The sequence below is a fragment of the Python bivittatus genome, unplaced genomic scaffold (assembly GCF_059951505.1).
Source record: "Python bivittatus isolate LINGU-HERP-01145 unplaced genomic scaffold, Pbiv_v1 ctg000700_np1212, whole genome shotgun sequence".
Lineage (NCBI taxonomy): Eukaryota > Metazoa > Chordata > Lepidosauria > Squamata > Pythonidae > Python > Python bivittatus.
Window position 1 is genome coordinate 32935493 of NW_028277098.1, and position 24993 is coordinate 32960485.

At 38.5% G+C, this 24993-nt stretch overlaps 1 protein-coding gene and 1 long non-coding RNA gene across 8 annotated transcripts in view; one reads left to right on the forward strand and one right to left on the reverse strand.

Moving 5' to 3' along the window:
- The window catches only part of NEXN (nexilin F-actin binding protein), a 37306-nt gene extending 13902 nt beyond the window's left edge, over nucleotides 1-23404 (reverse strand). Inside the window, exons 1-6 of one of the 5 annotated variants that reach the window (XM_007423814.4) lie at nucleotides 23261-23404; nucleotides 9810-9894; nucleotides 8371-8562; nucleotides 8146-8224; nucleotides 4260-4408; nucleotides 21-65 (exon numbers count right to left, since the gene is read on the reverse strand). In XM_007423814.4, the coding sequence (XP_007423876.1) occupies nucleotides 21-65; nucleotides 4260-4408; nucleotides 8146-8224; nucleotides 8371-8562; nucleotides 9810-9836 (492 nt within the window). In that variant the 5' untranslated portion in view covers nucleotides 9837-9894; nucleotides 23261-23404. Of the gene's footprint in view, nucleotides 1-20; nucleotides 66-4259; nucleotides 4409-8145; nucleotides 8225-8370; nucleotides 8563-9809; nucleotides 9895-21449; nucleotides 21470-22077; nucleotides 22108-22194; nucleotides 22383-23260 lie in introns of those variants that run through there. The other 4 variants (XM_007423813.4, XM_007423816.4, XM_088153656.1 and 1 more) reach the window with 4 other exon arrangements.
- LOC112540147 (uncharacterized) overlaps nucleotides 21623-24993 on the forward strand; it is a 40047-nt gene continuing 36676 nt past the window's right edge. For all 3 annotated transcript variants that reach the window (XR_015798402.1, XR_015798401.1, XR_015798400.1), the window contains exon 1: nucleotides 21623-21880. This is a non-coding gene — a long non-coding RNA (uncharacterized LOC112540147). The remainder of the gene's footprint in view (nucleotides 21881-24993) is intronic.

A 24993-nucleotide genomic window follows, 5' to 3' on the forward strand; every position in this document is an offset into this window, starting at 1 on the left:
TTGTAAAGAAATCTGATTACCTCCGATGCCGATTCAGTTCCCGAATTGTTTAACTGTTCATCAATCTATTAAATAAGAATTTTACATAATAATGTTACTTTTGTTCTTTTCCCTTCCCCTTTCAAAAAACATAAAATATTCTGTAATCCGATACAGCAATTTTCAAAATGTGACACTGAAAAGTGCTAGTAAAATGCACTTCTGCTTTCAATAAATACACTTGATATATGTTTATTTAGTTATTTCTTTTATCAATTTGTATATAACTCATGCTTTCAGAGAAAACTCAACAAGAATATCTTCATTTCCCTTACTTCCATAAAACAGAAAATGGAACAGCTTGTGACCTACCAAGCTGAACAGAGTCCACCAGCTTTGGACTATGGGCCCATCATTTTTGGTCCTAGGCAAGTAGCAAAAAGACTAGCAAGTCCCTGATGCAGAGGTTCCCAAACTTTCTTGATTCATGGCACCCCTAGCGATTCTCTGTGTGCCAGGATGCCCTTGTGAGTTTGCTGCAGTGCCCTGGGATGGTGGCCCTGATTAATTTTCATAATAGCTGCTGGACTTTGAAAATCACACACTGCAGAAACTTGATAATGAGTGAACTGCGTTATGTTTATTGCAAAGAATAATCCCTGTTCTTCCTGTCCCTGTGATGTGAAAATCCCTCATAAATCAGGAATTTTTTTGTTCACACATCTACAATACAGTGGAACCTCGGGTTACGAATGCCTCTGTTAACGAACTTTTCGGGTTACGACCAGCTCCAGCCGCAAAAATTTACCTCGGTTTGCGAACTCCGCCTCGGGGTACGAACAGGATACATGGCCATTTTCCCTCCCGTGACACGGTCCACGGCCATTTTTCCACCTCTGACACGTGGCCCGCGGCCATTTTCTACCCGACATGTGGTCCGCAGCCATTTTTCTGCCCCTGACACATGGTCCACGGCCATTTTTCCACCCCTGACACGTGGTCTGTGGCCATTTTCCGCCCCTGACGTGGTCCGCGGCCATTTTTCCGCCCCTGACACGTGGTCCGCAGCCATTTTCCGCCCGACACGTGGTCGTAGGGAGGGGGACTCTCCCTCCAAGCAATAGCTGCCTCCCTGTCCTCCACGCCAGAACAGATTAACGATAATTACATTGAACCTTATGGGGAAATTTCCTTCGGGTTGCGACCAATTCGGGGTGCGACCAGTGTCACGGAACGAATTAAGTTTGTAAACTGAGGTTCCACTGTATATCCCAGTTAATTTGTTTTCTCAGTGCGGATTTTCCTTTGGAAATTAATATCTAGCCAGGTCCTAGCCTATTTTTTAAAACCCTTCTTATATACTGTTCTGCATTTTGTTTGGACTCCACCAGCAAGTCAAGTCAGTTTCAATGCTGTAGTATGAGCTCAGATATGGACACAGATACATGCATATCATCTAAACTGGGCCACATGTAAAATGAGTTGGATTTGGTTTTGTTCTCTTATTGACAATCTGTTCTTCATCCTAATGTATTGTAACCCGCTGTGTATCTTTTTTGATTGTGGTAGATTTAAATAACCAAAGTATTTTTCCCTAAAGAAATTAATATGTGATTTCACTGGCAATGACTATGTGCTGTGCATTAAAGATGAATCTTGATGACATTCTTGGCTATATCACCAGAATTTAGAATCTCTTAAGACATTAAGAATTATGAATTTGGGGGACGTGAAGGCTTACTAAAAGAATGATCATTCTACACTGATTTGTCTGATTTTATATGATTTTGGCAATGGACTGTTGATACGTGTTCTTTGTCAACATTTGAATTAATTCTCTGACTCAGGCAAAGAGGAAAAAGAAAACTTTTAAGCAATATGGTCAATTTTTTTGGAATTGTTTTATTTATAACCTAATTTTCTTGGCCTTTTTTTTGTTTTGTTTTAATCTGTATTACTATTAATTTTGGATTTACGTTTTAATACTATTATATTCATCTACTCTTTTCTGTTAATTAGTTTAGCATAATTAGTTCACATTAATTTTATCAATTAATGTAAAACCATCCTCATATGACCTCTCTCTTAAAAATGAACTATCCTAGGTTTTAATTAGCAACAACTATGTGCTATTCTCATAAAACTACTACTGAATTATACAACTGCTCATTAGCATCATTATCTGTACAGCATCATTATATGTATAGTAATGATATTAAAAACTATTAAATTTAGTTATGGTCTACTCTACAACAATGAACACAACGTACACTATAAAACAAGTACATACCAAGAATAGAAACTTTGTTACAGCGTATACACAAATTCATGAAAAAGTTCTTCCAAAAAACTATAGCAGCATTTCTCACAAGTCCAAACAATTTAAATTTAATGCAGTGTCCTCCCAGTTTTACACAGTAACTGCATCCTTAGCAATGCTGTTACCAGAAGCATGAAGGGTTGCTTGTTAAAACTGCATATAGTTGGAGCATTTCCATGGCTGCTTAGTAGCCTCTAATTATACAATTATACAGCTAAACAAATTATTTGTAAGAAATATTCAATGCACATATTATACAGGTAACCTGAAAATGACTTACTGCACCAATATGACAGAATTTTCATCCTGATAAGGGATACTGAAATATCTAATGCTATTTCATGTCTAGCCATTACATATGACCCCAGATACAATCATCATTCTCAATATAAACATTAGGTTACAACAACTGTAATCATTTTGGTATATTTTATCCCATGTTTTTTAAAGAAATTTTAGTACAAAACCTCAACCTCAGAACTGTTTTTAAACTGACGAGTTGTTAATTTTTAAATTCAAAATGACTTTAATAATAATTTGCAGAGATACTCTAAATACAATTTTCATTCATACTATTGTTTTGCCTCTTAATGTCTGTATGCCAACAGAAAGCATGGTTCTTTTTTGTTCAAAGGAAACCAAAAAATCTTACATCATTTTTCATAACGTCTGGATTCACGTTTGCATTCAATCATGTTTAACTATGGTTTATTGAATAAGCCATAATCAGCTGTATTCAGTAATGCAAAACTAAAACCACATTATACTTTAGAGTAATATGTCTCTCACTGGTAATTTTCAATACTGAGAAACCTTGCTTTTGTTCTTCCAACATTCAATTTTAAACATTTTGCTTAATAATACTGATATTTTCTGTCTCTAATAGTATTAAGTGCTATATCTTATGTTGAGAGGTATACAGTTGGTAACATTAATTACCAGGTTTATGTTTCTACTAATCAATCATATTTGGCATTCTGTTGAGAACATAATAGCATTAACAGCCTGATCCTAGGACCAAGATCTCAAAAAGACATTTACCAGTTTAATATTAGGTACAATGTATTACCCAATTGCTACTCTATAGGAAGACCACAGCTATAATATGCTGAATTCACAAATGCTATAAAAATCCAATGAAAAAGCTAAAAGAATCAACTCCCCCATCCTCACGCAGAAGCCTAACCCTACTGAAACTGTAGGTAAGTAGTGATTCAAGTTCAGCTTGATTAACTTTACTTTTTGGCTTGGATTAAGTCTATTTCTGAGTGGAGTTCTACTAATAGGGCTATCCAGCTAGAAGAACTTATGGAAGAGTCTGTGATCTCTGAAAAAAAAAATCTTCAACAGATTGGGGATACCCTAGAACAGCACTAGGAGTTGCAGCTGGACTGGGTGAAATTTAATTCCACCCTCTTCTTTCTGAAAGAACTTCCATAGGAGTTCAGTCCCTTCTGAAAATGAACTATTCTATTGGCAAAAAGGATATCAAATCTATCTAACTAGAAAAAAATTGCAGGAATATCAGATCAACAAAAGTAATTTGTCAGCATTGTTGATGTTACTTAGTCAGGTAATGAAATGTCTGCAAGCAAACAACCAAGCTCAGAGAGCACCAAGGATTCCACAGTTCAACCCTGACCTACTGTATATATATTCTCTTCTATTGGTAATTTGTCAACAACTTAAAATATTAAAAAGTTACTATTTTAACCATTTGTTTTCTGGATTCCAAGACATATGGATAGGGAAAGAGACCACATTATAACTAAGTGCTAAAAATATTTATACACATATACAGTGCAACACTGATATTTTTAAAAATGTTTCATATACAACATGATGCATTAAATGTCCTAGTTTTCACTTTGAAACTACGACTGAATACTACTGTCCTTATTTAAAATTGCATGGCTATTTTTACATATGGAGCATGTTTTACCAAGCTCAATAAGCATACCTCTTGAGCTTTTTTTGCCAGTTCCCTCTGAATTTTTCTTTTCTCTATCATATCTTGTTCAATTCTTCGCTGCCTCTCCTCTTCCATCCTTTTCTTTTCTTCTTCTTGCCTCTGCTTTTCCATTTCTGCAAATTTTCCTTTGACAGTTCCTATGAACACACAGAACAAAAACTGAATGCTTCCAATTCACTTCTGGTGCTATTTTCTGAAGAAATTCATGTATAAAATATATATAATTATTAATATTTTCTAATTTTCTGAGCTACCTAAAAAGTGGCATTTGAAGCAGTAAAGCAATAATCCAAATCTTAAAGAAAAAAGTACAATGCCTAGAATAAAAATTACTTACAAAACCATAAAACTTAGGAGCAAGCTACATGTTATTTAAAATGTGACTAACTAAATAGCCCATTTTTTTCAAACTGATTATGTGTCATCTGCAGTGAAAGTACACCATGATCTGATCCAGGTTGGGACTACCACATGCAGGGAGAAGAAAAGCATAATCCATACCCCAAGATTATACCCCAAGCTGGCCCAGGGGTTGAAACTAAGATTTATTTAGCACCAAGGGCAATTTCTTCTTAAACTGTACACTCAAGGGATTGTGGTGGGGATTTTTTTAAGCAGAAAGAGGAGGGGAAGCATTTCGCCAGAGCTTCAGATCTGGGCAACAATTACTGGATGGAAGCAAAAAGATGTATCTCTTTGCTGCAATGAAGTAGTTATCGAGACTCTGCAGCTTACATCTACAAATTAATCTCACAATTAAGATCAGGCTATTGTGAGTTTGAGTTGGAGTAACAAATCTGCAAAGGATTGCAGAATAGGCATGTTTGGGCTTTCTTAACTGATTTTATTATTGGAAACCACCTGAGAGCTATGAGGTGGTAGTTTCTAGAGATACATAGATGCCAAATTGTGGAGAGTTTTAAACATCAACACTTTGAATTGGTCTTGAAACATGTAGGCAACCAGTGGAGTTGGACTAGAGCAAAATATGCTGTACAGGTGGTCCTCTCTTACTGACCACTTGTTCAGCGATTGTTCGAAGTTACTCGAAGTTCCAGCTGTTGCACCACCCCTGCGGTCACATGATCATGATCTGGGTGCTTGGCAACCAGCTTGCACTTAAGATGGTTGCAGTGCCCCACAGTCACACAATCACCATTTGCAACCTTTCCTGCTGGCTTCTCACAAACAAAGTCAATGGGGAAACCAGCACTGAAGGTCGCAAATCTCTCAGGCAAGTCTCCCCCACCCAGCAGCAGCTGCCCTGGGCCCGAAAATGCTCAGGCGTGCTGCTGCAACCACCCAGACACCCTCACCCACTCAGCACCAGACACCCCTCGGCCTGAAATTGCTTGTGCATGTCGCTCCATCCACCTGCGCACTCTCCCCCACCCAGCAGCAGCCACCCCGGACCTGAAATCACTCGCAGGCACCACTGCAGCCACCCACGCAACCTCCCCCACCCGGCAGCAGCTGCTTACCTGCCTGCCAGCCTGCTTGCGAACCGCCTGGGACTTGCAACTTCCTGCAACAGCGGCTCCCCCACTGACTCTGGTTGTTGGAATCCAGCAAGAAGTTGCAAGGAGGTCCTTGCTTAATAACCTGCGATTCTTGCTTAACAATGGCAACAGTGACTGCCAGGATTGCCGTCACTAAGCAATGCAATCACGTGATGTCACACTTTATGACCGCATTGCTTAGCAACAGAAATTCCAGTCCCAATTATTGTTGTTCAGCGAGGACTATCTATATCTTGTTCTTGTCAGCCGGGAAGTTGCAACATTCTGTGCCTGCTACATTAATCAAATGCCTTGAAAAACACACCCTCCAGGCTCCAGAGTGGTACAGTAGTTAGAAGCACTGGATCAGAAGCCAAGGGACTATGAGTTCTAATCCTGAATTAGGAAAGGAAGCCATCTGGATGACCTTGAGTCACTCATTACTTTTAGTCCTAAAAAGGCAGCTATGGCAAGACTAACTTGCCATTAGCTATCTATCTACAGTCAGGTCCAGAAATATTGGGACATCGACACAATTCTAACATCTTTGGCTCTATACACCACCACAATGGATTTGGAATGAAACAAACACAATGTGTGTTAACTGCAGACTGTCAGCTTTAATTTGAGGGTATGTACATCCAACTCAGGTGAACGGTGTAGGAATTACAACAGTTTGCATATGTACCTCCCACTTGTTAAGGGACCAAAAGTAATGGGACAGAATAATAATCATAAATCAAACTTTCCCTTTTTAATACTTGGTTGCAAATCCGTTGCAGTCAATCACAGCCTGAAGTCTGGAACGCATAGACATCACCAGACGCTGGGTTTCATCCCTGGTGATGCTCTGCCAGGCCTCTACTGCAACTGTCTTCAGTTCCTGCTTGTTCTTGGGGCATTTTCCCTTCAGTTTTGTCTTCAGCAAGTGAAATGCATGCTCAATGGGATTCAGGTCAGGTGATTGACTTGGCCATTGCATAACATTCCACTTCTGTCCCTTCAAAAACTCTTTGGTTGCTTTTGCAGTATGCTTTGGGTCATTGTCCATCTGTACTGTGAAGCGCCGTCCAATGAGTTCTGCAGCATTTGGCTGAATGTGAGCAGATAATATTGCCCGAAACACTGCAGAATTCATCCTGCTGCTTTTGTCAGCAGTCACATCATCAATAAATACAAGAGAACCAGTTCCATTGGCAGCCATACATGCCCACGCCATGACACTACCACCACCATGCTTCACTGATGAGGTGGTATGCTTAGGATCATGAGCAGTTCCTTTCCTTCTCCATACTCTTCTCTTTCCATCACTCTGGTACAAGTTGATCTTGGTCTCATCTGTCCATAGGATGTTGTTCCAGAACTGTGAAGGCTTTTTTAGATGTCGTTTGGCAAACTCTAATCTGGCCTTCCTGTTTTTGAGGCTCACCAATGGTTTACATCTTGTGGTGAACCCTCTGTATTCACTCTGGTGAAGTCTTCTTTTGATTGTTGACTTTGACACACATACACCTACCTCCTGGAGAGTGTTCTTGATCTGGCCAACTGTTGTGAAGGGTGTTTTCTTCACCAGGGAACGAATTCTTCGGTCATCCACCACAGTTGTTTTCCGTTGTCTCCCGGGTCTTTTGGTGTTGCTGAGCTCACCGGTCCATTCCTTCTTTTTGAGAATGTTTCAAACAGTTGTTTTGGCACGCCTAATGTTCTTGCTATCTCTCTGATGGGTTTGTTTTGTTTCTTCAGCCTAATGATGGCTTGCTTCACTGATAGTGACAGCTCTTTGGATCTCATCTTGAGAGTTGACAGCAACAGATTCCAAATGCAAATAGCACACTTGAAATGAACTCTGGGCCTTTTATCTGCACATTGTAATTGGGGTACTGAGGGAATATCACACACCTGGCCATGGAACAGCTGAGAAGCCAATTGTCCCATTACTTTTGGTCCCTTAACAAGTGGGAGGCACATATGCAAACTGTTGTAATTCCTACACCGTTCACCTGAGTTGGATGTACATACCCTCAAATTAAAGCTGACAGTCTGCAGTTAACGCACATTGTGTTTGTTTCATTCCAAATCCATTGTGGTGGTGTATAGAGCCAAAAATGTTAGAATTATGTCGATGTCCCAATATTTCTGGACCTGACTGTATGTATCTATCCATCCAAAATAGTATATTATTAATATATTATATAGTAATACACACATTAATATATTAATAATAATATACACATTAAACAAATGGACAGTAGGTTTTTATTTCAACACTGGTAATAGGATACTGCAGAAGCAGAATGTTTTAGGCAGTGTACAGCACGATACTAAAGCATTGATAATGGAGGTCAAGAACCTTGTTGAATTCAAATTTCTCTTACCTATCAGTTTTGGAACATAGGCTTTCTCTACTTTAGAAGACTTTTCTTCTTCATCATCAGAAGCAAGAAGTTCTTTCATCTGAATAATGGATCAAAGATATTAATGTGGACAGTCTTAAAAACTCTGGTACATATTTATATAACATTCAAATATATTTTCTATACCAGTATTGTAGTATAAATGAAATAAAAGCAACAGAAACAAATAATTGCAAAGGAAATGACCTCCTGCTTTCGCCTGTTCCATTCTTTCTCTCTAATATATTGTTCCTTTCTTCTTTGCTTTTCTTCTTTTGTTCGTCGCTGATTTCTTTCTTCCCTTGATTTCTGCATGGCTTCAAATTTATCCTTTACATCACCTTTTCGAAGTTTGGGCACATAGGACTTTTGTACAGGTTTAGATGAAGAAAGCAGAATCTTAGTGAAGATGTAGAAAAGGCAAAGATCAGGAAAAGGTGATAGAAGCAGATGAAGATACATTGCACAGTGTGTTAGATAGATAGATGCATACTATATCTAGCTATTCCATTTTTATGGAAGCAACATGCAAATGAAAGACAAGCAGTAAGAAATAGTGGGCGAAAGAAATTAAAGATGTCAGATTAAAAAAAAAAAAAAAGGAAAGTTGCCTAAAACTAGTTTTACCAACATTGTTTCCTATATTTCTCCATAGGGCTCTAGCCTTCCAAACCATGCTTGCTTCCACCACTTCCATACGCTGCTTCATACACTGCCTTCAATTCTGTAAACTTCTCATCTCTCTCTTTTAGAGGATCTCATGTCGATCCAACTTTCAGCAAACATTCATTCCTCACACAGACCTCACACTACCCACTAACTTTTTACCAGCATTTGTACCTTTTCATCCATTTTCCAAACATTCTGCCAAGGTCCATTAACTGATTGGCTTGCTCTAGTTTTTTACCATTTATGTATAACTTGCAATTATTCATTCAATCTTCCCTATCAAATCCAACTGTCTTAGTCTTCAATGATCATTAGATCAATTCTTTGTTGTATCATATAGTCTAATATTCATTGCAAATCATTCAAATTCACAGCCAACACAAGGCTGACTTCATATAGAAGTATACACACATTCATGGGCCCCAGTCAACACACCTGTAAAGTTACCACAAGCATTCCTTATACCTTTGTCTATAAACACACTAAACCCAGGCAAGATACGTTTGTTTTTCCCCGGCTCAGTGCTGAACCATTTATTAAGGATTCCATATATTCTCATGCATACTTTACTTCCATCATATATACTCTTACTGCATTCAGCAACTATCCTTCAGTTTCATATTTTGGCAAAACATTCCATAATTCCAGCATCTTGGCTTACATATTTTCTCTAAATCAACAAAATGCCTTTGAACACAGCATTCAGGCTTGTTAATAATAATATAATACAGATTAAGAACTGAACTAAAATTAAATATTAATATTTTTGTGGACAAATTGTATACTAGTAAGGCATCAATTTTTCAAAAAACCTAGTTAAAACATATTTTAATTTTAAATAAATCTGTCTGCATAAACATGTCATTATCTCCAAGTAATGTTGTAAATTATAATTTATGCCTCTTTATACTATTTTCAGATTATAGAAAAACACCAACATTCATTATAAGTACTTTTGTTTTAGATCTCATACATACCTCTGTCTTCTGTGCGATATCAGTCATGATTGCTTTCTGTAGTCCAGCAAGAAATGTATGCAAAAATGTCCGTTTTCAGTTTTACCTTTACAAGACAAACACACAAAGCTATATATAAACCATAGCTTTTTAAAAATCTTCTAATAATTTAAAGAATGGAATCATGTTGTAAACCATCAGAAGTCTTGCTAGAATGCATTGTCCCATAAGTACAGTAAATACATCAGTGCCTTGAGTTGGAAAGATAAGGCTACCATATATGGGATGCAAAAACTTACTTACTTACTTATATATGCAATTTATAGCCTACCCAATTTACAGCAGCTCTGGGTGGCTTACAATTAAAAAAATTAGAAAAGACAAAAGAGAGATTACAAGCAGCCCACAGACAAACATATACAGCAAACCAAACTGACCCATACAGCAGGGCCTCAACCATCACCCTGCCCAAAGCCTAAGAGAATAGCCAGGTCTTTAATAGCTTCCTGAATGCCTTGGGGAAAGCCATCTAGATCTCTAGAGGGACCTCTTCAAGAGGGCAGGCACTGTGACAAAGAAGGCACGCCTCCTGGGTCCCTCTAGATAACGCTGCTTGACCGATGGGACCCAAAGTATACCCACAGGATACACAAAAACTCTCTTTGCTGCCATCAAGTGATCATCCAGATCCCAGCAGTCCAGATATGAAGGTCCTAAAGCAGGATCTAGCTCTAATTAATTTTTTTTACCAATTCAGCATGGGTCAGATGATTCTCAGTCTATAGACTCAGTTTATACATTGAACTAAGGCATGAGTTGAATAACCATGGTATGATGAATAAACCACAGTTAGCTGAGTTCACATGCTGAGCTAAGCTAAAGCTAAACAAATTCCACTGTACCTTGTAAGAACACTGCCATTAAGTTCTAAGATGGGAATTCAGTTTTTCTGAATGCAGATAAATGTTTATTTAATCATGGTTTTGCATGATATGCAAACCAAGTTAATCTCAGCTGGGGTCATTTCACCCTTTTCATCTGTAGATACCTAAAATAATTTAGCATACAGTTAAATACGTAGTGTGTGAATGCCCATCATATGTATTTGTAAGCATAATGGGAAACTTACTACAAAAGCAGAATTGCAGCAGCTTTCTTAACTTTCCTTATAATAATATAAAGCAGCATTTATTTTATGGAAAAATTGAAGCATTTAAATTTAGCTCAGCTGATTGAAACTGTTAAGGATACCCCCCTTGTCTCCCCTGTTAGGAAGATATGGCACAGCTGGGCTTAGATGTAAGAAATTAATTGTCTGGCTCCAATGCCATTGTGCTTAGCCTCAGTTTTTCTGACTGTAACATGTGGATAATGTTATGTCAGCTCATGCAATGGTTGTAAGGATCAGCACAGTAAGAATGCTGAACTAGTTTGCAGTTTAAAAAGTGCCACACTACAAATAATACAAATTGATGCATTTGAATTTTTTTACTTTTTCTTATTAATCTCCATCATAGAATTTAAACAACATCTTAATGCTTATTGTAACTCACAAAAACCATAGTTTACACATATCACTGGTTTCACTAAACCAAAATCGAACCAACTGCTATATAGGCACTTTCACATGACATACTAAGCCAGCCTGTCTGGTTAATGAGGCACACAAATTGCCTTCTTAACCTGGGCCGGTGCAGCTACTTGCTTTTCCTAAAATTAAGCATATTGTTCAATATGGGAGCACCTTTATTGGATGTGGATAATACATTTAACCATGGGAGAGCCACTCATGGTGGTTTAGAAACCAGACAAAATGGACAGCATATTACACCAACAGATGCAATTGCTCTCTGTGACGTGTGGGCCCAGCCATTCAGGCAGCACTTCAATTCCTATTTCCTATATTTTTCCTGGTCCTTCTGCCAGCATGTTCACATTACTGTACTGCCAAAACCTGTACCTCTCCTCTCATGAAACTGTTCAGTAGGATAATCTTTTCACTCATTTATTTACAGAATTTGTAGTACTGATTCTACAGTACTCTACAGTTTACAAAAAGCTGCATGAAGTCTGTAAACATAGTAAAAGCAAATGCACGACCCCAAAACCAGCATCCAAAGAACAGCTATCTTGTTCCTCATCAATTAAAAGATCTGTGGAAGATGTTGCAAAAGCTTGAAAGGAATTTAGTATGACAAAGAGCCAGGCCAATGGCATGCACTTCCCATTCTAGTGCAAATGTATTTCCCTACTTTGGTTTAATTAATTTTTGTCTTGGATAGAGTGTTACATGTTAAATCTGATGTAAGTTTACAGACTTTTCTGGATGGAAAAATAGACATAGAGCAACCCCTTCCTTGAGCTAAGCTCTATTCCTAGTGACTACATGCACATCTTGCCAATAATACAAAAGTAGATTGCCATTAGATTCTTCTGGTGTTTTTTTTTAACTTTCCAGTCTACTCTAGAGCCATTAATTCCCCCTCGTAATATCCCATATAAGTACTAACCAAATCTTTTTAGCTTTTTTAGATCAGCCAAGGTCTGAACAATACTCCTGAACTGGCAGGTTTGCATTGTAGCTAGTCCTATATCCACCCCTACTTGTAGCTGGAATGTGGCTAGAATCACATTTTGCACCCTCCATTTTATATAGCAAATGCCCTTTTAAAAAAATGAAACTTGATGTTATCTCTTCAAGGCAGGCAAAGTCAAGAGGGAAGCACAGCAGGAATTCTAGGAACATTTGTTGTTGTAACACAGAATAAGAGAAACTTAAAAACTTGTCAGGTTTTTTCTCTACTCCAACTTATACGAAACAAAATCAAGGCGGGATTATTTTGAGTTTCTTTCTCATGCTTTCCTCTTTCTCAGAACTGAGTAATCTTTTCTGAAACTCCTCCCTTAACAGTTCCCTTTCCAAGGCCAAGTCTACATTCTTTCACACTGTACACAGTTATTCAAGCAGTAGCCATTTCCATGTTAGTTTACTGCAATGTGCAGTACATTATAGATTAAATAGAAACTTCACTTAATTCAAGTGCAAATGTCAGAATAACTGATGTCAGTCAATCATATCATTTACACAGACCTTCTACCAATTTTAGTTTGCCAATTTGCTTCCACACTGAAGTGCTGACCTTTAAAAGTCTTAGTGACCTGATATTACAACTTCTGTATCCCCTGTGATCCACAGCAATCTTTCCAAACAAAAAGTGTAGCCTCAAGTTCAAAACAACTGCCCATCCTGGCATAGCTGGAGCAGATACTTAATCAAATAGAGCTTTTTGGTTTATCCTCAGTCATAAAACTTGATTTAAAAAACTGCTCCTAGCTTGGGTTAAAACATCCATCCTCCAAAATGTACCATGGATAGAGTTTTAGTTATTTTACTACCCTGTCCTATGTTCTTGAGGGCAGATACTATTCCTTAATATTCCTTTAACAAAAATGCTATCTTTACTTTTTTATGTTTTATTGATTTTATTGTAATTTCTTTGTGTGATTGTTGTGAGCCGCCCAGAGTTGTTGAGAGTCAGGCAGTGTTCAAGTTTAATAAAATATTATTATTATTCCTCTGTTTGGTCTGTATGGCCAATGGAGTCACAAAATTAATCTATTCAGATGCTTAGAAAAGCCATAAGTATACTGAATGACCAAGCAGAAAACAAGGTTGGCTCCATCTTTACTTCCAAAGCTTTTCTGCCAAATTTCCTCTCCTTGACCAGTTTCAAATATTTGCAGCAACTACCTAGAATGGGCAAGGCAGAAAGTGGTGAATCCCAACAACTGAACTGTTTTCTCACTGGGAAGCCTACTGCACAATTAGACTGTGCTATCATTCCAGCAGTGGCTGCAGAGTTTGGTTCATGCAGTGGGATGCATACATGTACAAACATACAGACATAAGGTATTTTGCTGGTATAGCTTACTATAAAGGACTGAATTATATTTTTTGGTACCTTGTAATGGTCCATATGCCTTAATGTCTACCTATGGGAGAAAAGCAATGCTGAACAATGTATAACTACAGACATGACAGATGCAGTTTGGTGAAACAACAGGATATACATGAAATACTAGATATGTAGGATACTGTATTGCATTCAAATACACATCAACGAGAGTGCATACTCACAGAAAGGATCAACATGAAAAGGGAAATGTGCCAATGCTCTTCTTTCAACGCAAGTGCAAACAAGAATTTCTGGCAAATATTACTTGAACACCAGCATAAGCAGATATTACAAACCTGAATTGCAAGTTTATAAAAAGGTAGGAATATTTAATTAGGAACCCAGCCCATTTTTCTCTCTGATTTTTTCCTTCCACTTTAAAACCATCACTTTCTCCTTAAAGCAGATTGAAAGGTCATCAGCTGGCTTATTTAACTCTTTTTTTAATGCTAGCATCGCACTCTATTAAGCAGATTTAATCTAAATATCTGCATATTTAAACAGGTAACAGTCTGACATTTGCAAATTTATACAAGTTATTTTGTCTTACCAAAATGCTTTTAAAGGGCTTTTTGGAAGAGAGGTTGAAATGTTGGATGAGACATTCATTCATTCATTCATTCATTCATTCATTCATTCATTCATTCAGTATGCCGCCCATCTCCCCTGGAGATGGGTGGCATACAAATTTAAAGTTAAAATAATATTTTCGTAGACTGGAAAAATATATTAAATATTTGTGAAAGCAAGAGTATGCTCTATAATAATATACATACATAAGAGATAAACAAAATTTAATATCCATGTAATCATTAAAAAAATTTAAAAATCAAATATTTACAATTAGGTGTTTTTTTTAGATTTTAAAATAAGGTACCATGTGTGTAGATACTTTAGAGAAAGTGGCATAATTTTTCAATGCTAACTTTAAGGATAATTATCACAACAGAAAATGCTGTTGAATTTATTAAATAAATAAAGTGTGATCTTCTAAACTTCACAGAAAGATAGGGCTTCTTGATCTGAAACAAGAAGCAAGTTGCTACCAAAGACCTGAAGCTGGCCAGGAATTCCTAATTCCTAAGATGAAATATGCTTAAACTAAACTCTCTCAGGATGTGAGACATGCCACCTCTGATTCTAAAGAGAAGTCAAACTACTGCTCGGTCTCTGGAAGAATAAGCAGCAACTGCAAATCTAAAGAGTGACTGCTAAAATACAAACCATTTATGATCTGATCTTTTACACTCCAACTACCTGACATTAAATACATGTGGACTTCAGGGACACCAATGGCGGACTGAACATGGCTCCGCTTTTGTGGAGCTGATGACCATGGCAGAAAGAGGAGCCGGTGAACAGATCGGCTCCTTGGGACTACTCTCAGGATCAAGGAGAAGACAAAGATCACCCACAAGTTTGCTCCATACAGAATCTCCCTGCAAATTGTAAAATAGTGATCTCCAGGGGGTCTGAGAGTTCTGAGAGCCTGGGGAAAACCATCCTGCCTAAGCCACAGTTCAGTGCCTTTCAAAGAAACACTGGGTTCACCTGCTTCCTCTCTTAATTACTTTAGGAAGCTGCTTTTTACTGATTTCTTAGAAGTTAAGAACCTTCCAAATAGCAAGTTTTATTATTCCAGGAGAATCTTCTACCCTGGATGAAAGAAGCTCTATGTAATGTAAGGATTAAAAAGAAAAGATTTACTTTTTGGAAAACAGCAAAAGGGAGACTAGATTGTGGATTTTGGAAAGTTAAGGGGCTAGATGGACTTGAAAGAATATTTCCTGTGGGTTGTTCTAAAATTTATAAAAGAATATATGAAGATTTTGAAATCGTAAGAAATCTTCCCATGGGAAAGTTTTGTTGACTGGAAAATAAACAAATGATAAGAGGGGACTTGAAGTTGACTAGTGGAAACCAGAGAGAACAAACTATTAAAGGAGAAGAGACCCATTAATACAATGGAGCAATACTATAGTACTCTACTATAGAAAAAAAAATAAGGTTCTTTGGGAACAATGTACTCAGAAATTACTTACAAGATTGTCTGATACTATAACAGATTTTATTGGATAAAATAGAGACTGAGGTTGATCTGAATGCAGATTCAGAGTTTTAAAAAATGCTGGATTATAAAAGTGATATGGAAAAAGATGCTGAAAAAGATGGATCTGAAAATGGATTTTAAAGTGCCAGATTATAAGAGTGATATGGAAAAAGATGTCAAAATGGATCTACAAATGAAACCCTGATGTCATAATAGTTAAAAGAGATATACAAATAATAAATCAGAGGAGTGACTTGGAAAGCCTTCTTATCTTGGATTTACAAAAGGAATGCGTTAAACTGATGAAGCTGTTTTTGAGAGGAGACAAAGAGAAACTACTAAAGCTGTTCCTGAAAGGAGACAAAGAGAAAATGATAAGAAATCAACTTGTGAGACATTATTTAACAGGATTAAAGATCAACCTCTAAAAGTAAACAGAAGGTTTACAAAGTGAATTTATTTGACCAGTTAAAATATATGTTGTGATTTCTGTTAGCTATTAATGGGATTATTTTTTTTTACCAGGACTGAATGAGAGGTTTTAAGGATCTGTTCATAAGTAGGGACAGATTTCTTTTGCTTTACTTCTTAGAGAAAGTACAAAATGGATTTCTTTCATTAAGGTTAAAATACATATGTTACTATTTCTGGTAGCTCTTAATAAACTTTTGCTGATTAGGATTGAATTTGATTATTGATAAAGGATGAGATATGGAAGAAAATATATTTTTTAATTGAAATACTAGAGAAGGTGTTAAGTTACTGAAATTGTTTATACTTGTTTAGAGGGAGTAGGGAGTAATCTTTTATATATCTTCTTTTCCCTTTCCCTTTCTTTTTTCTATCTCTTTACACTTCTTTTTATTTTTTATATTTTCCTTAGTTTGTATTAGTCTTTTATCTTTGTATTTGTAAACTTTAATAAAATTATATTTAAAAAAAGACATTAAATACATTTTAGGCTGCTATTAGCAATACTGTATTTATCATTTAAACTGAAATCATTTTCCAATATGATTTAAAGATAGTGTTATCTAAAGACTGTTTGACCTGGGACTCTAAAAATAGTTTGATTTGTTCTTACAGTTGGTCCAAAGATACAGCCTTTCACGATTCATTTTATAATTCCACAGAATAATTTGGAAAAAGAAAGCTCTGATATCATTGAGAGGGTTCTGAGTATTTAAAAAAAAAAAAAAGATTATCCTGCAAGGTTGTGTTTCTCACCTTTACTAAGTGTTAGTAGTTGAAGTGTGACCACTGATTGCAACCTTTTCCTGATATACCTAGTTGTACCCTTCCTGTCTTTAGCCTGGCCTTCTGAGAACAGCTCATCTAGAAAAAATTGAAACACAGGCGAGACATACAAGTATCTGATTGCATCATCCTCCATCACAAGGCCAGCCCTGCTGCCAGCAGAGAGTGGGAACAGACTGGTCCTGTGCAAAAGGAGAGAAAGCTGGATTATTAACATGCTTCTCTCAAGTGCCATCTTGTTTCATTCTCTTAATAGCAGCCATGGTATCACTTATGCTGAACTGATAATTTGTCTGATTCTAGAACAAGCTCATCATAGGTATCTTATACCGTATGTGTGTATATTCACCTTTGTGCTTTAGAAACCACTTGCTCAGACTTTCCCAAAACTCACATAATCCTTAAAACCCACAATATGGCTTCTCCCTGCCCTGCCTTTTCTCCATTTTTTTGGCCACCAGAAAGAATACTAGTGTCTTTCACTTGTATGATCTCACCATCCATCCAAGACACTGTGATTGTGGTCACTGATGGCAGTTGGATTACTAGAATCATTCTGAATTTAAATAGACCTGTCAGTTGCTAAAACCAATAATATTCCTTTCTTTCCTCCTCACTGTGGTGTTTTACACAAGTGACAAGTTTTCTTTTTAGTTATTTGCCATGGTACTTCCATTCACAACAGAACAGTGTTCTGGAATCAAGTTGAGGTCTAGATGGGATGAAACAGGTGAAAGCTGAACTGAAGTGAGACTTTATTTGTACTTTGTACTTTATGTTTCTTTGTTGGTTCCATTGTTGTCTCTCAAAGGTCCTCCTACACTCATGAATACTGCTGAATGACAAGTGGAGGTCATGGCTAGGAGGGCCTTTGCCCAGTTGTAACTGGTATGCTACTTGAGGTCCTTCCTGGAGCAGGAGGGTCTGCCTATATTGACTCATACCTCTATCACCATTCTCTTGAACTTCTGTGATAGATCCTCTGTGGGGCTGCCTTTGAAGACCACTTGGAAAGAGAAACAGAATACTTAGGAAAACTAGATCTCTAAGAGGACTAATTGTTTAGATCGACACACTGGGAAATTTAAGAAACTGTCACCCCCAAACTTCTAATATAGTGAACAAAACTTGTCACAAAATACTTATTTCACACAAAGCAAACTGGTAAGGATCAAAAAGAAGCACAGTGCCCGAGTCCCAATTTCTGGAAATGAATCAAAGTGCAGTTCTTTCAGCTACCTACAACCTTTACTTCTTAAGTATGTCTGAATCCAGGTAAAATCCAGAAGTAGAAAACAAAGCATCTAGGAAATTAATATGCTAGGCAGCCAAAGGCCAGTTTTACATTGTGTATTCTATGGTCAGAGAGTTTCAAATACATAAAAGCAATTATAAATCCACAAATGTCAGTGAATCCTAAGATGAAACTCTTCTCCATTAGAACAGGCAATATCTGCAGATACTACATTGCCTACCCTAGTGCAGCAAGAATCCTCAAGGAGAATTGGAACTGGAGGTAATCCTTCCATCTCCAGAACTGCATACCCTGCAGCCCATTATATATCTATTAAAAAGCTCATTTGGGTCTAGCAATCCTTGAGCACAATATAGCATAGCAGAGAAAGACCTGAGTCAAGGAGAGAAGAAAGACCTCTCAAAGCCAGGAACCCATTCCATAACAATTTATTTATTTTCAAAATATAGAGGCTGCCAAAGCAACTCGGGGGGGGGGGGGTTATATTACAAATAGGGACCAATAAAAAGAAAATCCAATGCATCCAGACAAATACATGCAAATAGAAAACATATCCAACAAGTCTCCATAAACACGCTACCCTCAGGCCTGGGAGAACAGCCAAGTTTGTAGAGCCTTCTGGAACATCATTGGGGTGGGAACTACATGGATATCTGGGGGGATATTGCTCCAAAGGGCAGGTGATATGACAGAAAAGTCGCAGTTCCTGGGTCCCAACAGATGGCACTGTTGATTGAAGGGACCTGAGGCACACTGATTCTGCCTGATCTTACCAGACAGGCAGAAGCCATGGGAGACCGGCAATTCTACTCTAGCAATTCTGCAGTCAGAAAAATGAACATTTTTAATTCAGCACATTAAATTTAGTTCAACAACCTTGTGTCCGTGTGTATTTTTATTTGAATTAGCACCTAGTGCCAGACTAAATAACATCAGAATAACCAATCTGTATTTAAAAGAATATATAGTATTATTATTTATTATAGTTCAAGTGAATATATAACTATAATAATTAACAGGTTTAACAGAGTAGTTTACTTTCTCAATGCATTATCTCAATAATTGTTACAGCAATCCTGTAAGGCTGGATGCCATTATCTTAATACTGAGACACTGCCACTTTGAGCAAATGGTTTGTCCACTGCAGTTCAAAGAATGGTGTTTAAGCATTTATAGAGGCATAGATACTGCAGAGGACTTACAGATGTACACAATTTCCAGTTATGAATACAGTTAAAATGTTGATATTTTTAAATATCATCAAAATTAAATAAAATAAAACACAGCACTTTAGATACCCCATCTCTGTCTTATTTAGATGCCTCAGAGTAATGTAAAATACATTGTTAAAGTAATTAAGCATTAAATGTAGGAGTAATATTTTGTTTGTTAATGTAATTAAGCATTAAACTGTAGGAGCTCATTTTTACATCCCACTAAACATGGCACAAAAATGCCTCACTAACCATCTTTTAAAAAAAACATATTCTCATGACATTGCCTCTGTTTCATCCCCAGCCCACTGCAGAGGCAGCTTAAATTCAGGTTCATCAGTTCCGGTTTTAGGGCTCTTCCTCACAGCTGTTAATGCACATTCCTCCAGTTCCTTAAGCTGACACAAAAGTCAGCCAGTATGAATTATGCTGCCCCTCTAATCTTAGTAACAAGGCCAGTGAATGAGGCTGTCCTTAGAGTTTTGTTGCAGGGCAACTCAAGGACAGCAATTGGTGGATTCGCTTGGCTATATTTCCCTTCCCACAGCATCACCAGCCAGCCGGAAAAACAACCACTAATCGCCTTCTTTAATGTGTAGTGGGACAATTTTGGGGCAGATGAGTGGGATGGAGGTTTTAGCCACCTTTCAAATTGTCCAAGAGACAAGTTACCAGATGCTCCACAGCTGTGACCTGTCACACTGTTTTTGAACAGGCATTTAGCACTCTTCTGAAAAAACACTAAACCCATGTCCAAGAATAGCTCAGCAGACAAATTGGTGGTCCAGGAGAGGGGAACAAGATAAGCAGGAGGAAATTTTTCTGATGTGCTCATGGTCCCTTCTGCTTCAACCCGTGCCCTCCACTGAGTCACTGACCTGTCAGCCAGACTATTTTTGGACAAGGGTCTAACGCTCTTTCAGAAGACTGTTAGATGCATGTTCAGAAATGGTCTGACTGACAAGTCACAGCTGTGTAGCAGTTCCACACTGGCAACTCACTATGTGGTTAAACACTCCATCCCAGGCACAAGACCACACTAACTCAACTTTGCCCCACCACACATTAAGGGCAATGATAGATGGCTTTTTTCATGCTGGCCAGTAATGCCAAGGGAGAAGAAACACAGCCAGGGGAATCAACCCATCTCTGTTCTTGACTTGTCCAGTAAGAAGAATACCAGCCTCATTACTGAAGCAAGTTAGAGCACAGCTAAATGTTTCTGCCAACTCAGGATCTGAAGGAATGTGCATTAACATGAACATGAGGAAGAGCCCTCTGTCAACGAAATCAAAGAACATGCATATAATGAGCATGCATATTTCTGCACATACATTCTTTCATATATCCTGTTTCAAATATGAAATCTAGTGTGTAAGGATCTGTACTTCTTTTTTACTATCTTCTGTCTGACTTTAAAAAGATATTTTCCATTAGCAAAAATATTATGTTTCCTAGTTTAGGCTTTTTAAAAAATCCCACTTATAAAGCAAAAATAGTAGCACCCTTCTGCTTCTTGTTCTCTCTTTTTTTGCTTTTACAGTACAAAAATGGTCAACTCTACCATACAGTATAAATTAAAAGTACATAGTTGATGGAAGCAGTTAAACTTTTGGAATTCTGGACGGCAGCCCCATTCTGATTATTGTCACCAAGAACAGGTTTCTGTATTTACAATAATAAGAGCAGAACGGCGTTACTCTCTTCCCACTAACAACTGACACCATCATCACCACCTAGTATTAGCAGCCCCTTCGTCCTAGCTGTCATTCCCTTAGTCACTACCTTCCTTTACACTGACATTTGGGAAGCAAACAACCACATACAATAATACTCTCTCCAGGACATGAGTTTGCCACTTTGATTTGCCTGGAATGGGGAAAAATATTTTAAATCAACTGAAACGCATTTCTGTATAAAATACAAGACCTGAATGCAGAAGGATCTCTCTGCAGGAAATTCTAGGTTCTGGAGCTTTGCCACGTGTTTCAGATTCAGAATAAGAAAACCCTGCTTGAAAATGAGCGACATCTGGCTTTATTTCCCCGTGCAAGATGTCTTGAAAGGAACACTTTCTTCCCGGGCTGTTATTCCGTTGCACAATAGCTTGGCCCTCTCCGATACCCCTATTGACCATCTAAGATTTTAAACGTGTTGAGGCGTCTGGAACTTTCGTCCAAATAAAACTGCTGGGAGGGACCGAGCCTGTTGCTCTTTCGACGGCACGAATGAGTAAGGAAGCTCGTGGGGGAGGCAATCCAGACGGCGTGAGCGGCTGCTTTTCGGAGGAGACCCGGAGCAGCCGACCGAACTAAGGCGCCAGGGGGAAAAAAAGGCCATTCTCGACCGCGCAGAAAACGGTAAATACCGTGTGTGCGTGTGTGAGAGAACACTGGTACCCGTCTGATCTATCACGCGAACACCTCATCAAGGCCGAGACGCAACGCAAGTAGCCCCGTCAAGGGACATGCCAAAGGCAGAAAGCCGACGCACGAGCTAAGTGCCCCGGGTCCTGTCCCTCAAGACCGAGCCGCAGTTCCTTCGCCCCGCCACGCACCATTTCCCCGCTGCCTTGTCATCTCTACGCGCGTCAAAGACGAGTGCAGGCCGTCCTTTGTGCCCGAATCGCTCACCCTTCCCCGCCTCCCCCCGCAACAAAACCATCTTGATGTACCTGGGAGCGTTGCGCTGCGCGTCTTCGTTAATCCCAAGCGGCTGGGTGGGCGTGAGAGTAGCTGGGTGAGCGTCTCTGCCGCTGCTACCGTTGGTGCTGCGCGCCCCTTGGCTGCGGCTCCAGCCTCGGGCTCTGCAAGTTTCCATAAAAGTCCCGGTGCGCAGCCCGCTCCTGCATTCCAAGCGCGCCCAGGCCGAGCTGCAGCTGTCCCGACACACACGGTGGCCGCCCCCTCCTCTCTTCCCCCCACTCAGCGCCCTTGCCGCGCCTCCGGAGGCCCCTCAGCGGCCCAGCCGGATTATTTTGGGCTGAAAACGCCGTTAGGCTATAAATACCCGGCGACTGCAGAATTTCCCAACCCACCGAATCCATGAGGAATCTCTCCACGCGCCGGGCACGTTAGAAAGTGGGATGGGAGGAAGAGGCCGGGGTATAATTTGTGCCCGATATCAGTCATTCAGTGTCAGCAGTCGTCTAAACGCGGGAGGATGGGTCCTGAGCACATACAAAGTGCATTTCCCTTCCCAACTCATTTTTTTTGTCGAGCGATGGCAAAATAATTCGATACTGTTGCCAGAAAAATTACAGGACGTGTCCAAAAAGTCAAAGAAAATCAAGCTTTGTTTCAAGATTATCCCCCCACCATCTTTTTTATAAATTCTCCACCAAATGAAACAGGAGAAATTGGCTTTTAAACCATATTTTCTGTTTCCAGATTGGGAGAGAGAGAGAGAGAGACAATCAGTTCTGATTAAGTTTCCTCTTTGCTGAGCGTGTCCTCATCCTCAGCCTTGGAATGGCAGTCCTCTAAAGAGCCTCTTCCCAACGTTTCCCCTTCAAATTATGTGGGGTACAATTTCCATTATTCCTAGTGAGTGGAAACCACAGGTTGGAGACGGCACATAGATTTCTAAAATATCTGATACCAATTAAGTAACTCATATCAGCCCCTCTTATACAAATATGCAATAAGAGTCACAAAGTCACCCCTGCTTACTTTCGTTCTACCATTTTGTTGAAACAGATACAGCTAGATCCAAACATTTTGGGGGGGGAAATTACTTACTGTTAGATTTAAGTGTGTATTTTCCTTCCAAGTATACAAATATTCCAGATCGAGGGGATGACAGTTCTGTAGGACAATGATAAATCTCTGACAAGCTTCACTTTTGTGAACTGAAACTGTTATGAGGGTGAGATGCTGGTGGCCTTTTTTATAGCTCTAACTTACACAGAGCAAGCAACTAATAATAGTAACTTACCAGATAATTCTAATAGCATGAAGTCCAGTCAGCATCAGATTGATGAAACTATCCCACTGTAATGGAGTAGTTAAATTAGCCTATTGTCACATAAACAGTTATAACAATCTAGTAAGATAAATGCATGAGTATCTAGGGTCAGTGTAATTTACTTCTGAGTCAGTCTGTAGAGTATGGGTTAGGAAGAATTTTTATTACTTTTTCTTCTGCCTGAAGAGAGAATGGGATGAGATTAGTCTGTTCCCCACCTGGTTTCTGTTTTCTTTCTCATATAAAACAAATAGGCCAAACCTAGCACAAAGTTTATTTACTAATAGCAATGTTTATTCATTCAAGGATTTACATCATCTGTTTTCTTGTGCTCTGATACCAGACACGTTATATTTCTAATGCTGATATTTGTTTTGGAATAACTAACCCTATAGTTATTCCAGAAATGCAGTGGAATACACTCCATCTCCTCATCCGGTTTTATCCCCACAACACCCCTGTGAAGTAGGCTGGGCTAAGAAATAGCGATTAGTGCAAAGACAGTCAGTGAACTTCCAAATGTGAATGTGGATTTGACTCTAAGTCTACCTCATCTAATCTAACATCATGCCAATGTGTTCAGCCCTAAATACGTGGAACAGTAAAGGAAATACCAGTCCCAGGATTCAGTGAAAGCTACTGACCTGAACTGTTATACCTACTACTCTCTTATTACTGAAGTACTATGAACCAAGAAGGAACTGTGTGTCCCTCTTTGTGATACGTTGACCATGATGTCATGGTACACAAAGTGTATATATAAGCAATGCCATAAATATATGCTATCATTCAATGACAGACTTGTCTTCCCTTTCCTGCTTCATGGAATTTGACCCGTTTTCCTCTTCAGTGGCCTCAACTTCCACAGATCTACCTCTTTGGTTTGCTTTCTTCTGTCTTTTAGGCCAGGATCACTTTTTTAAACTTGTTTTTCCTGCCCCTGCCTCCATTAGCTGACAATCAAATCTTCACTTTCTTGTCATCCTTTCAGATATTGCTAGTCAAACATCAGGATTCTGTTATTTATTTATTTATTTACTCAGATTTTACATTTTTGGAAAAAGAATACCAGGTCTACTAGCTGCTGTAGTTGGAAAAAGAGATTGACTTACCTTGATTTGCTTTTGTGTAGACAGAAAACGAATATTGGAAATACTAATATGTATCTCAGAATACAAAAACTCATATAACCGTTTTTCCTGATATCATATATTCACTTTTTGGGGCCAGCTACAATATCTTATGACCTTTATGTGCTGTCTGGTTTACACTAAATGATTCTTTATGCAAGTGAATATCATTCTCCATGTCTATATAACAAAAATATATAAAACAATAAATATGCAGAAAATGAATAACATACAGATGCACTCAACTGAAGAGGTATCTCAGTGCTCGAATCTGTTTCAAATCAAGAGGCTCAGCCTGCTTAATTTTTGTGACAGAATGATTTTGAACATGAGCAGGGACTAGAATTACCAGGCAGAACTGGCTCCATCTGCTAGCA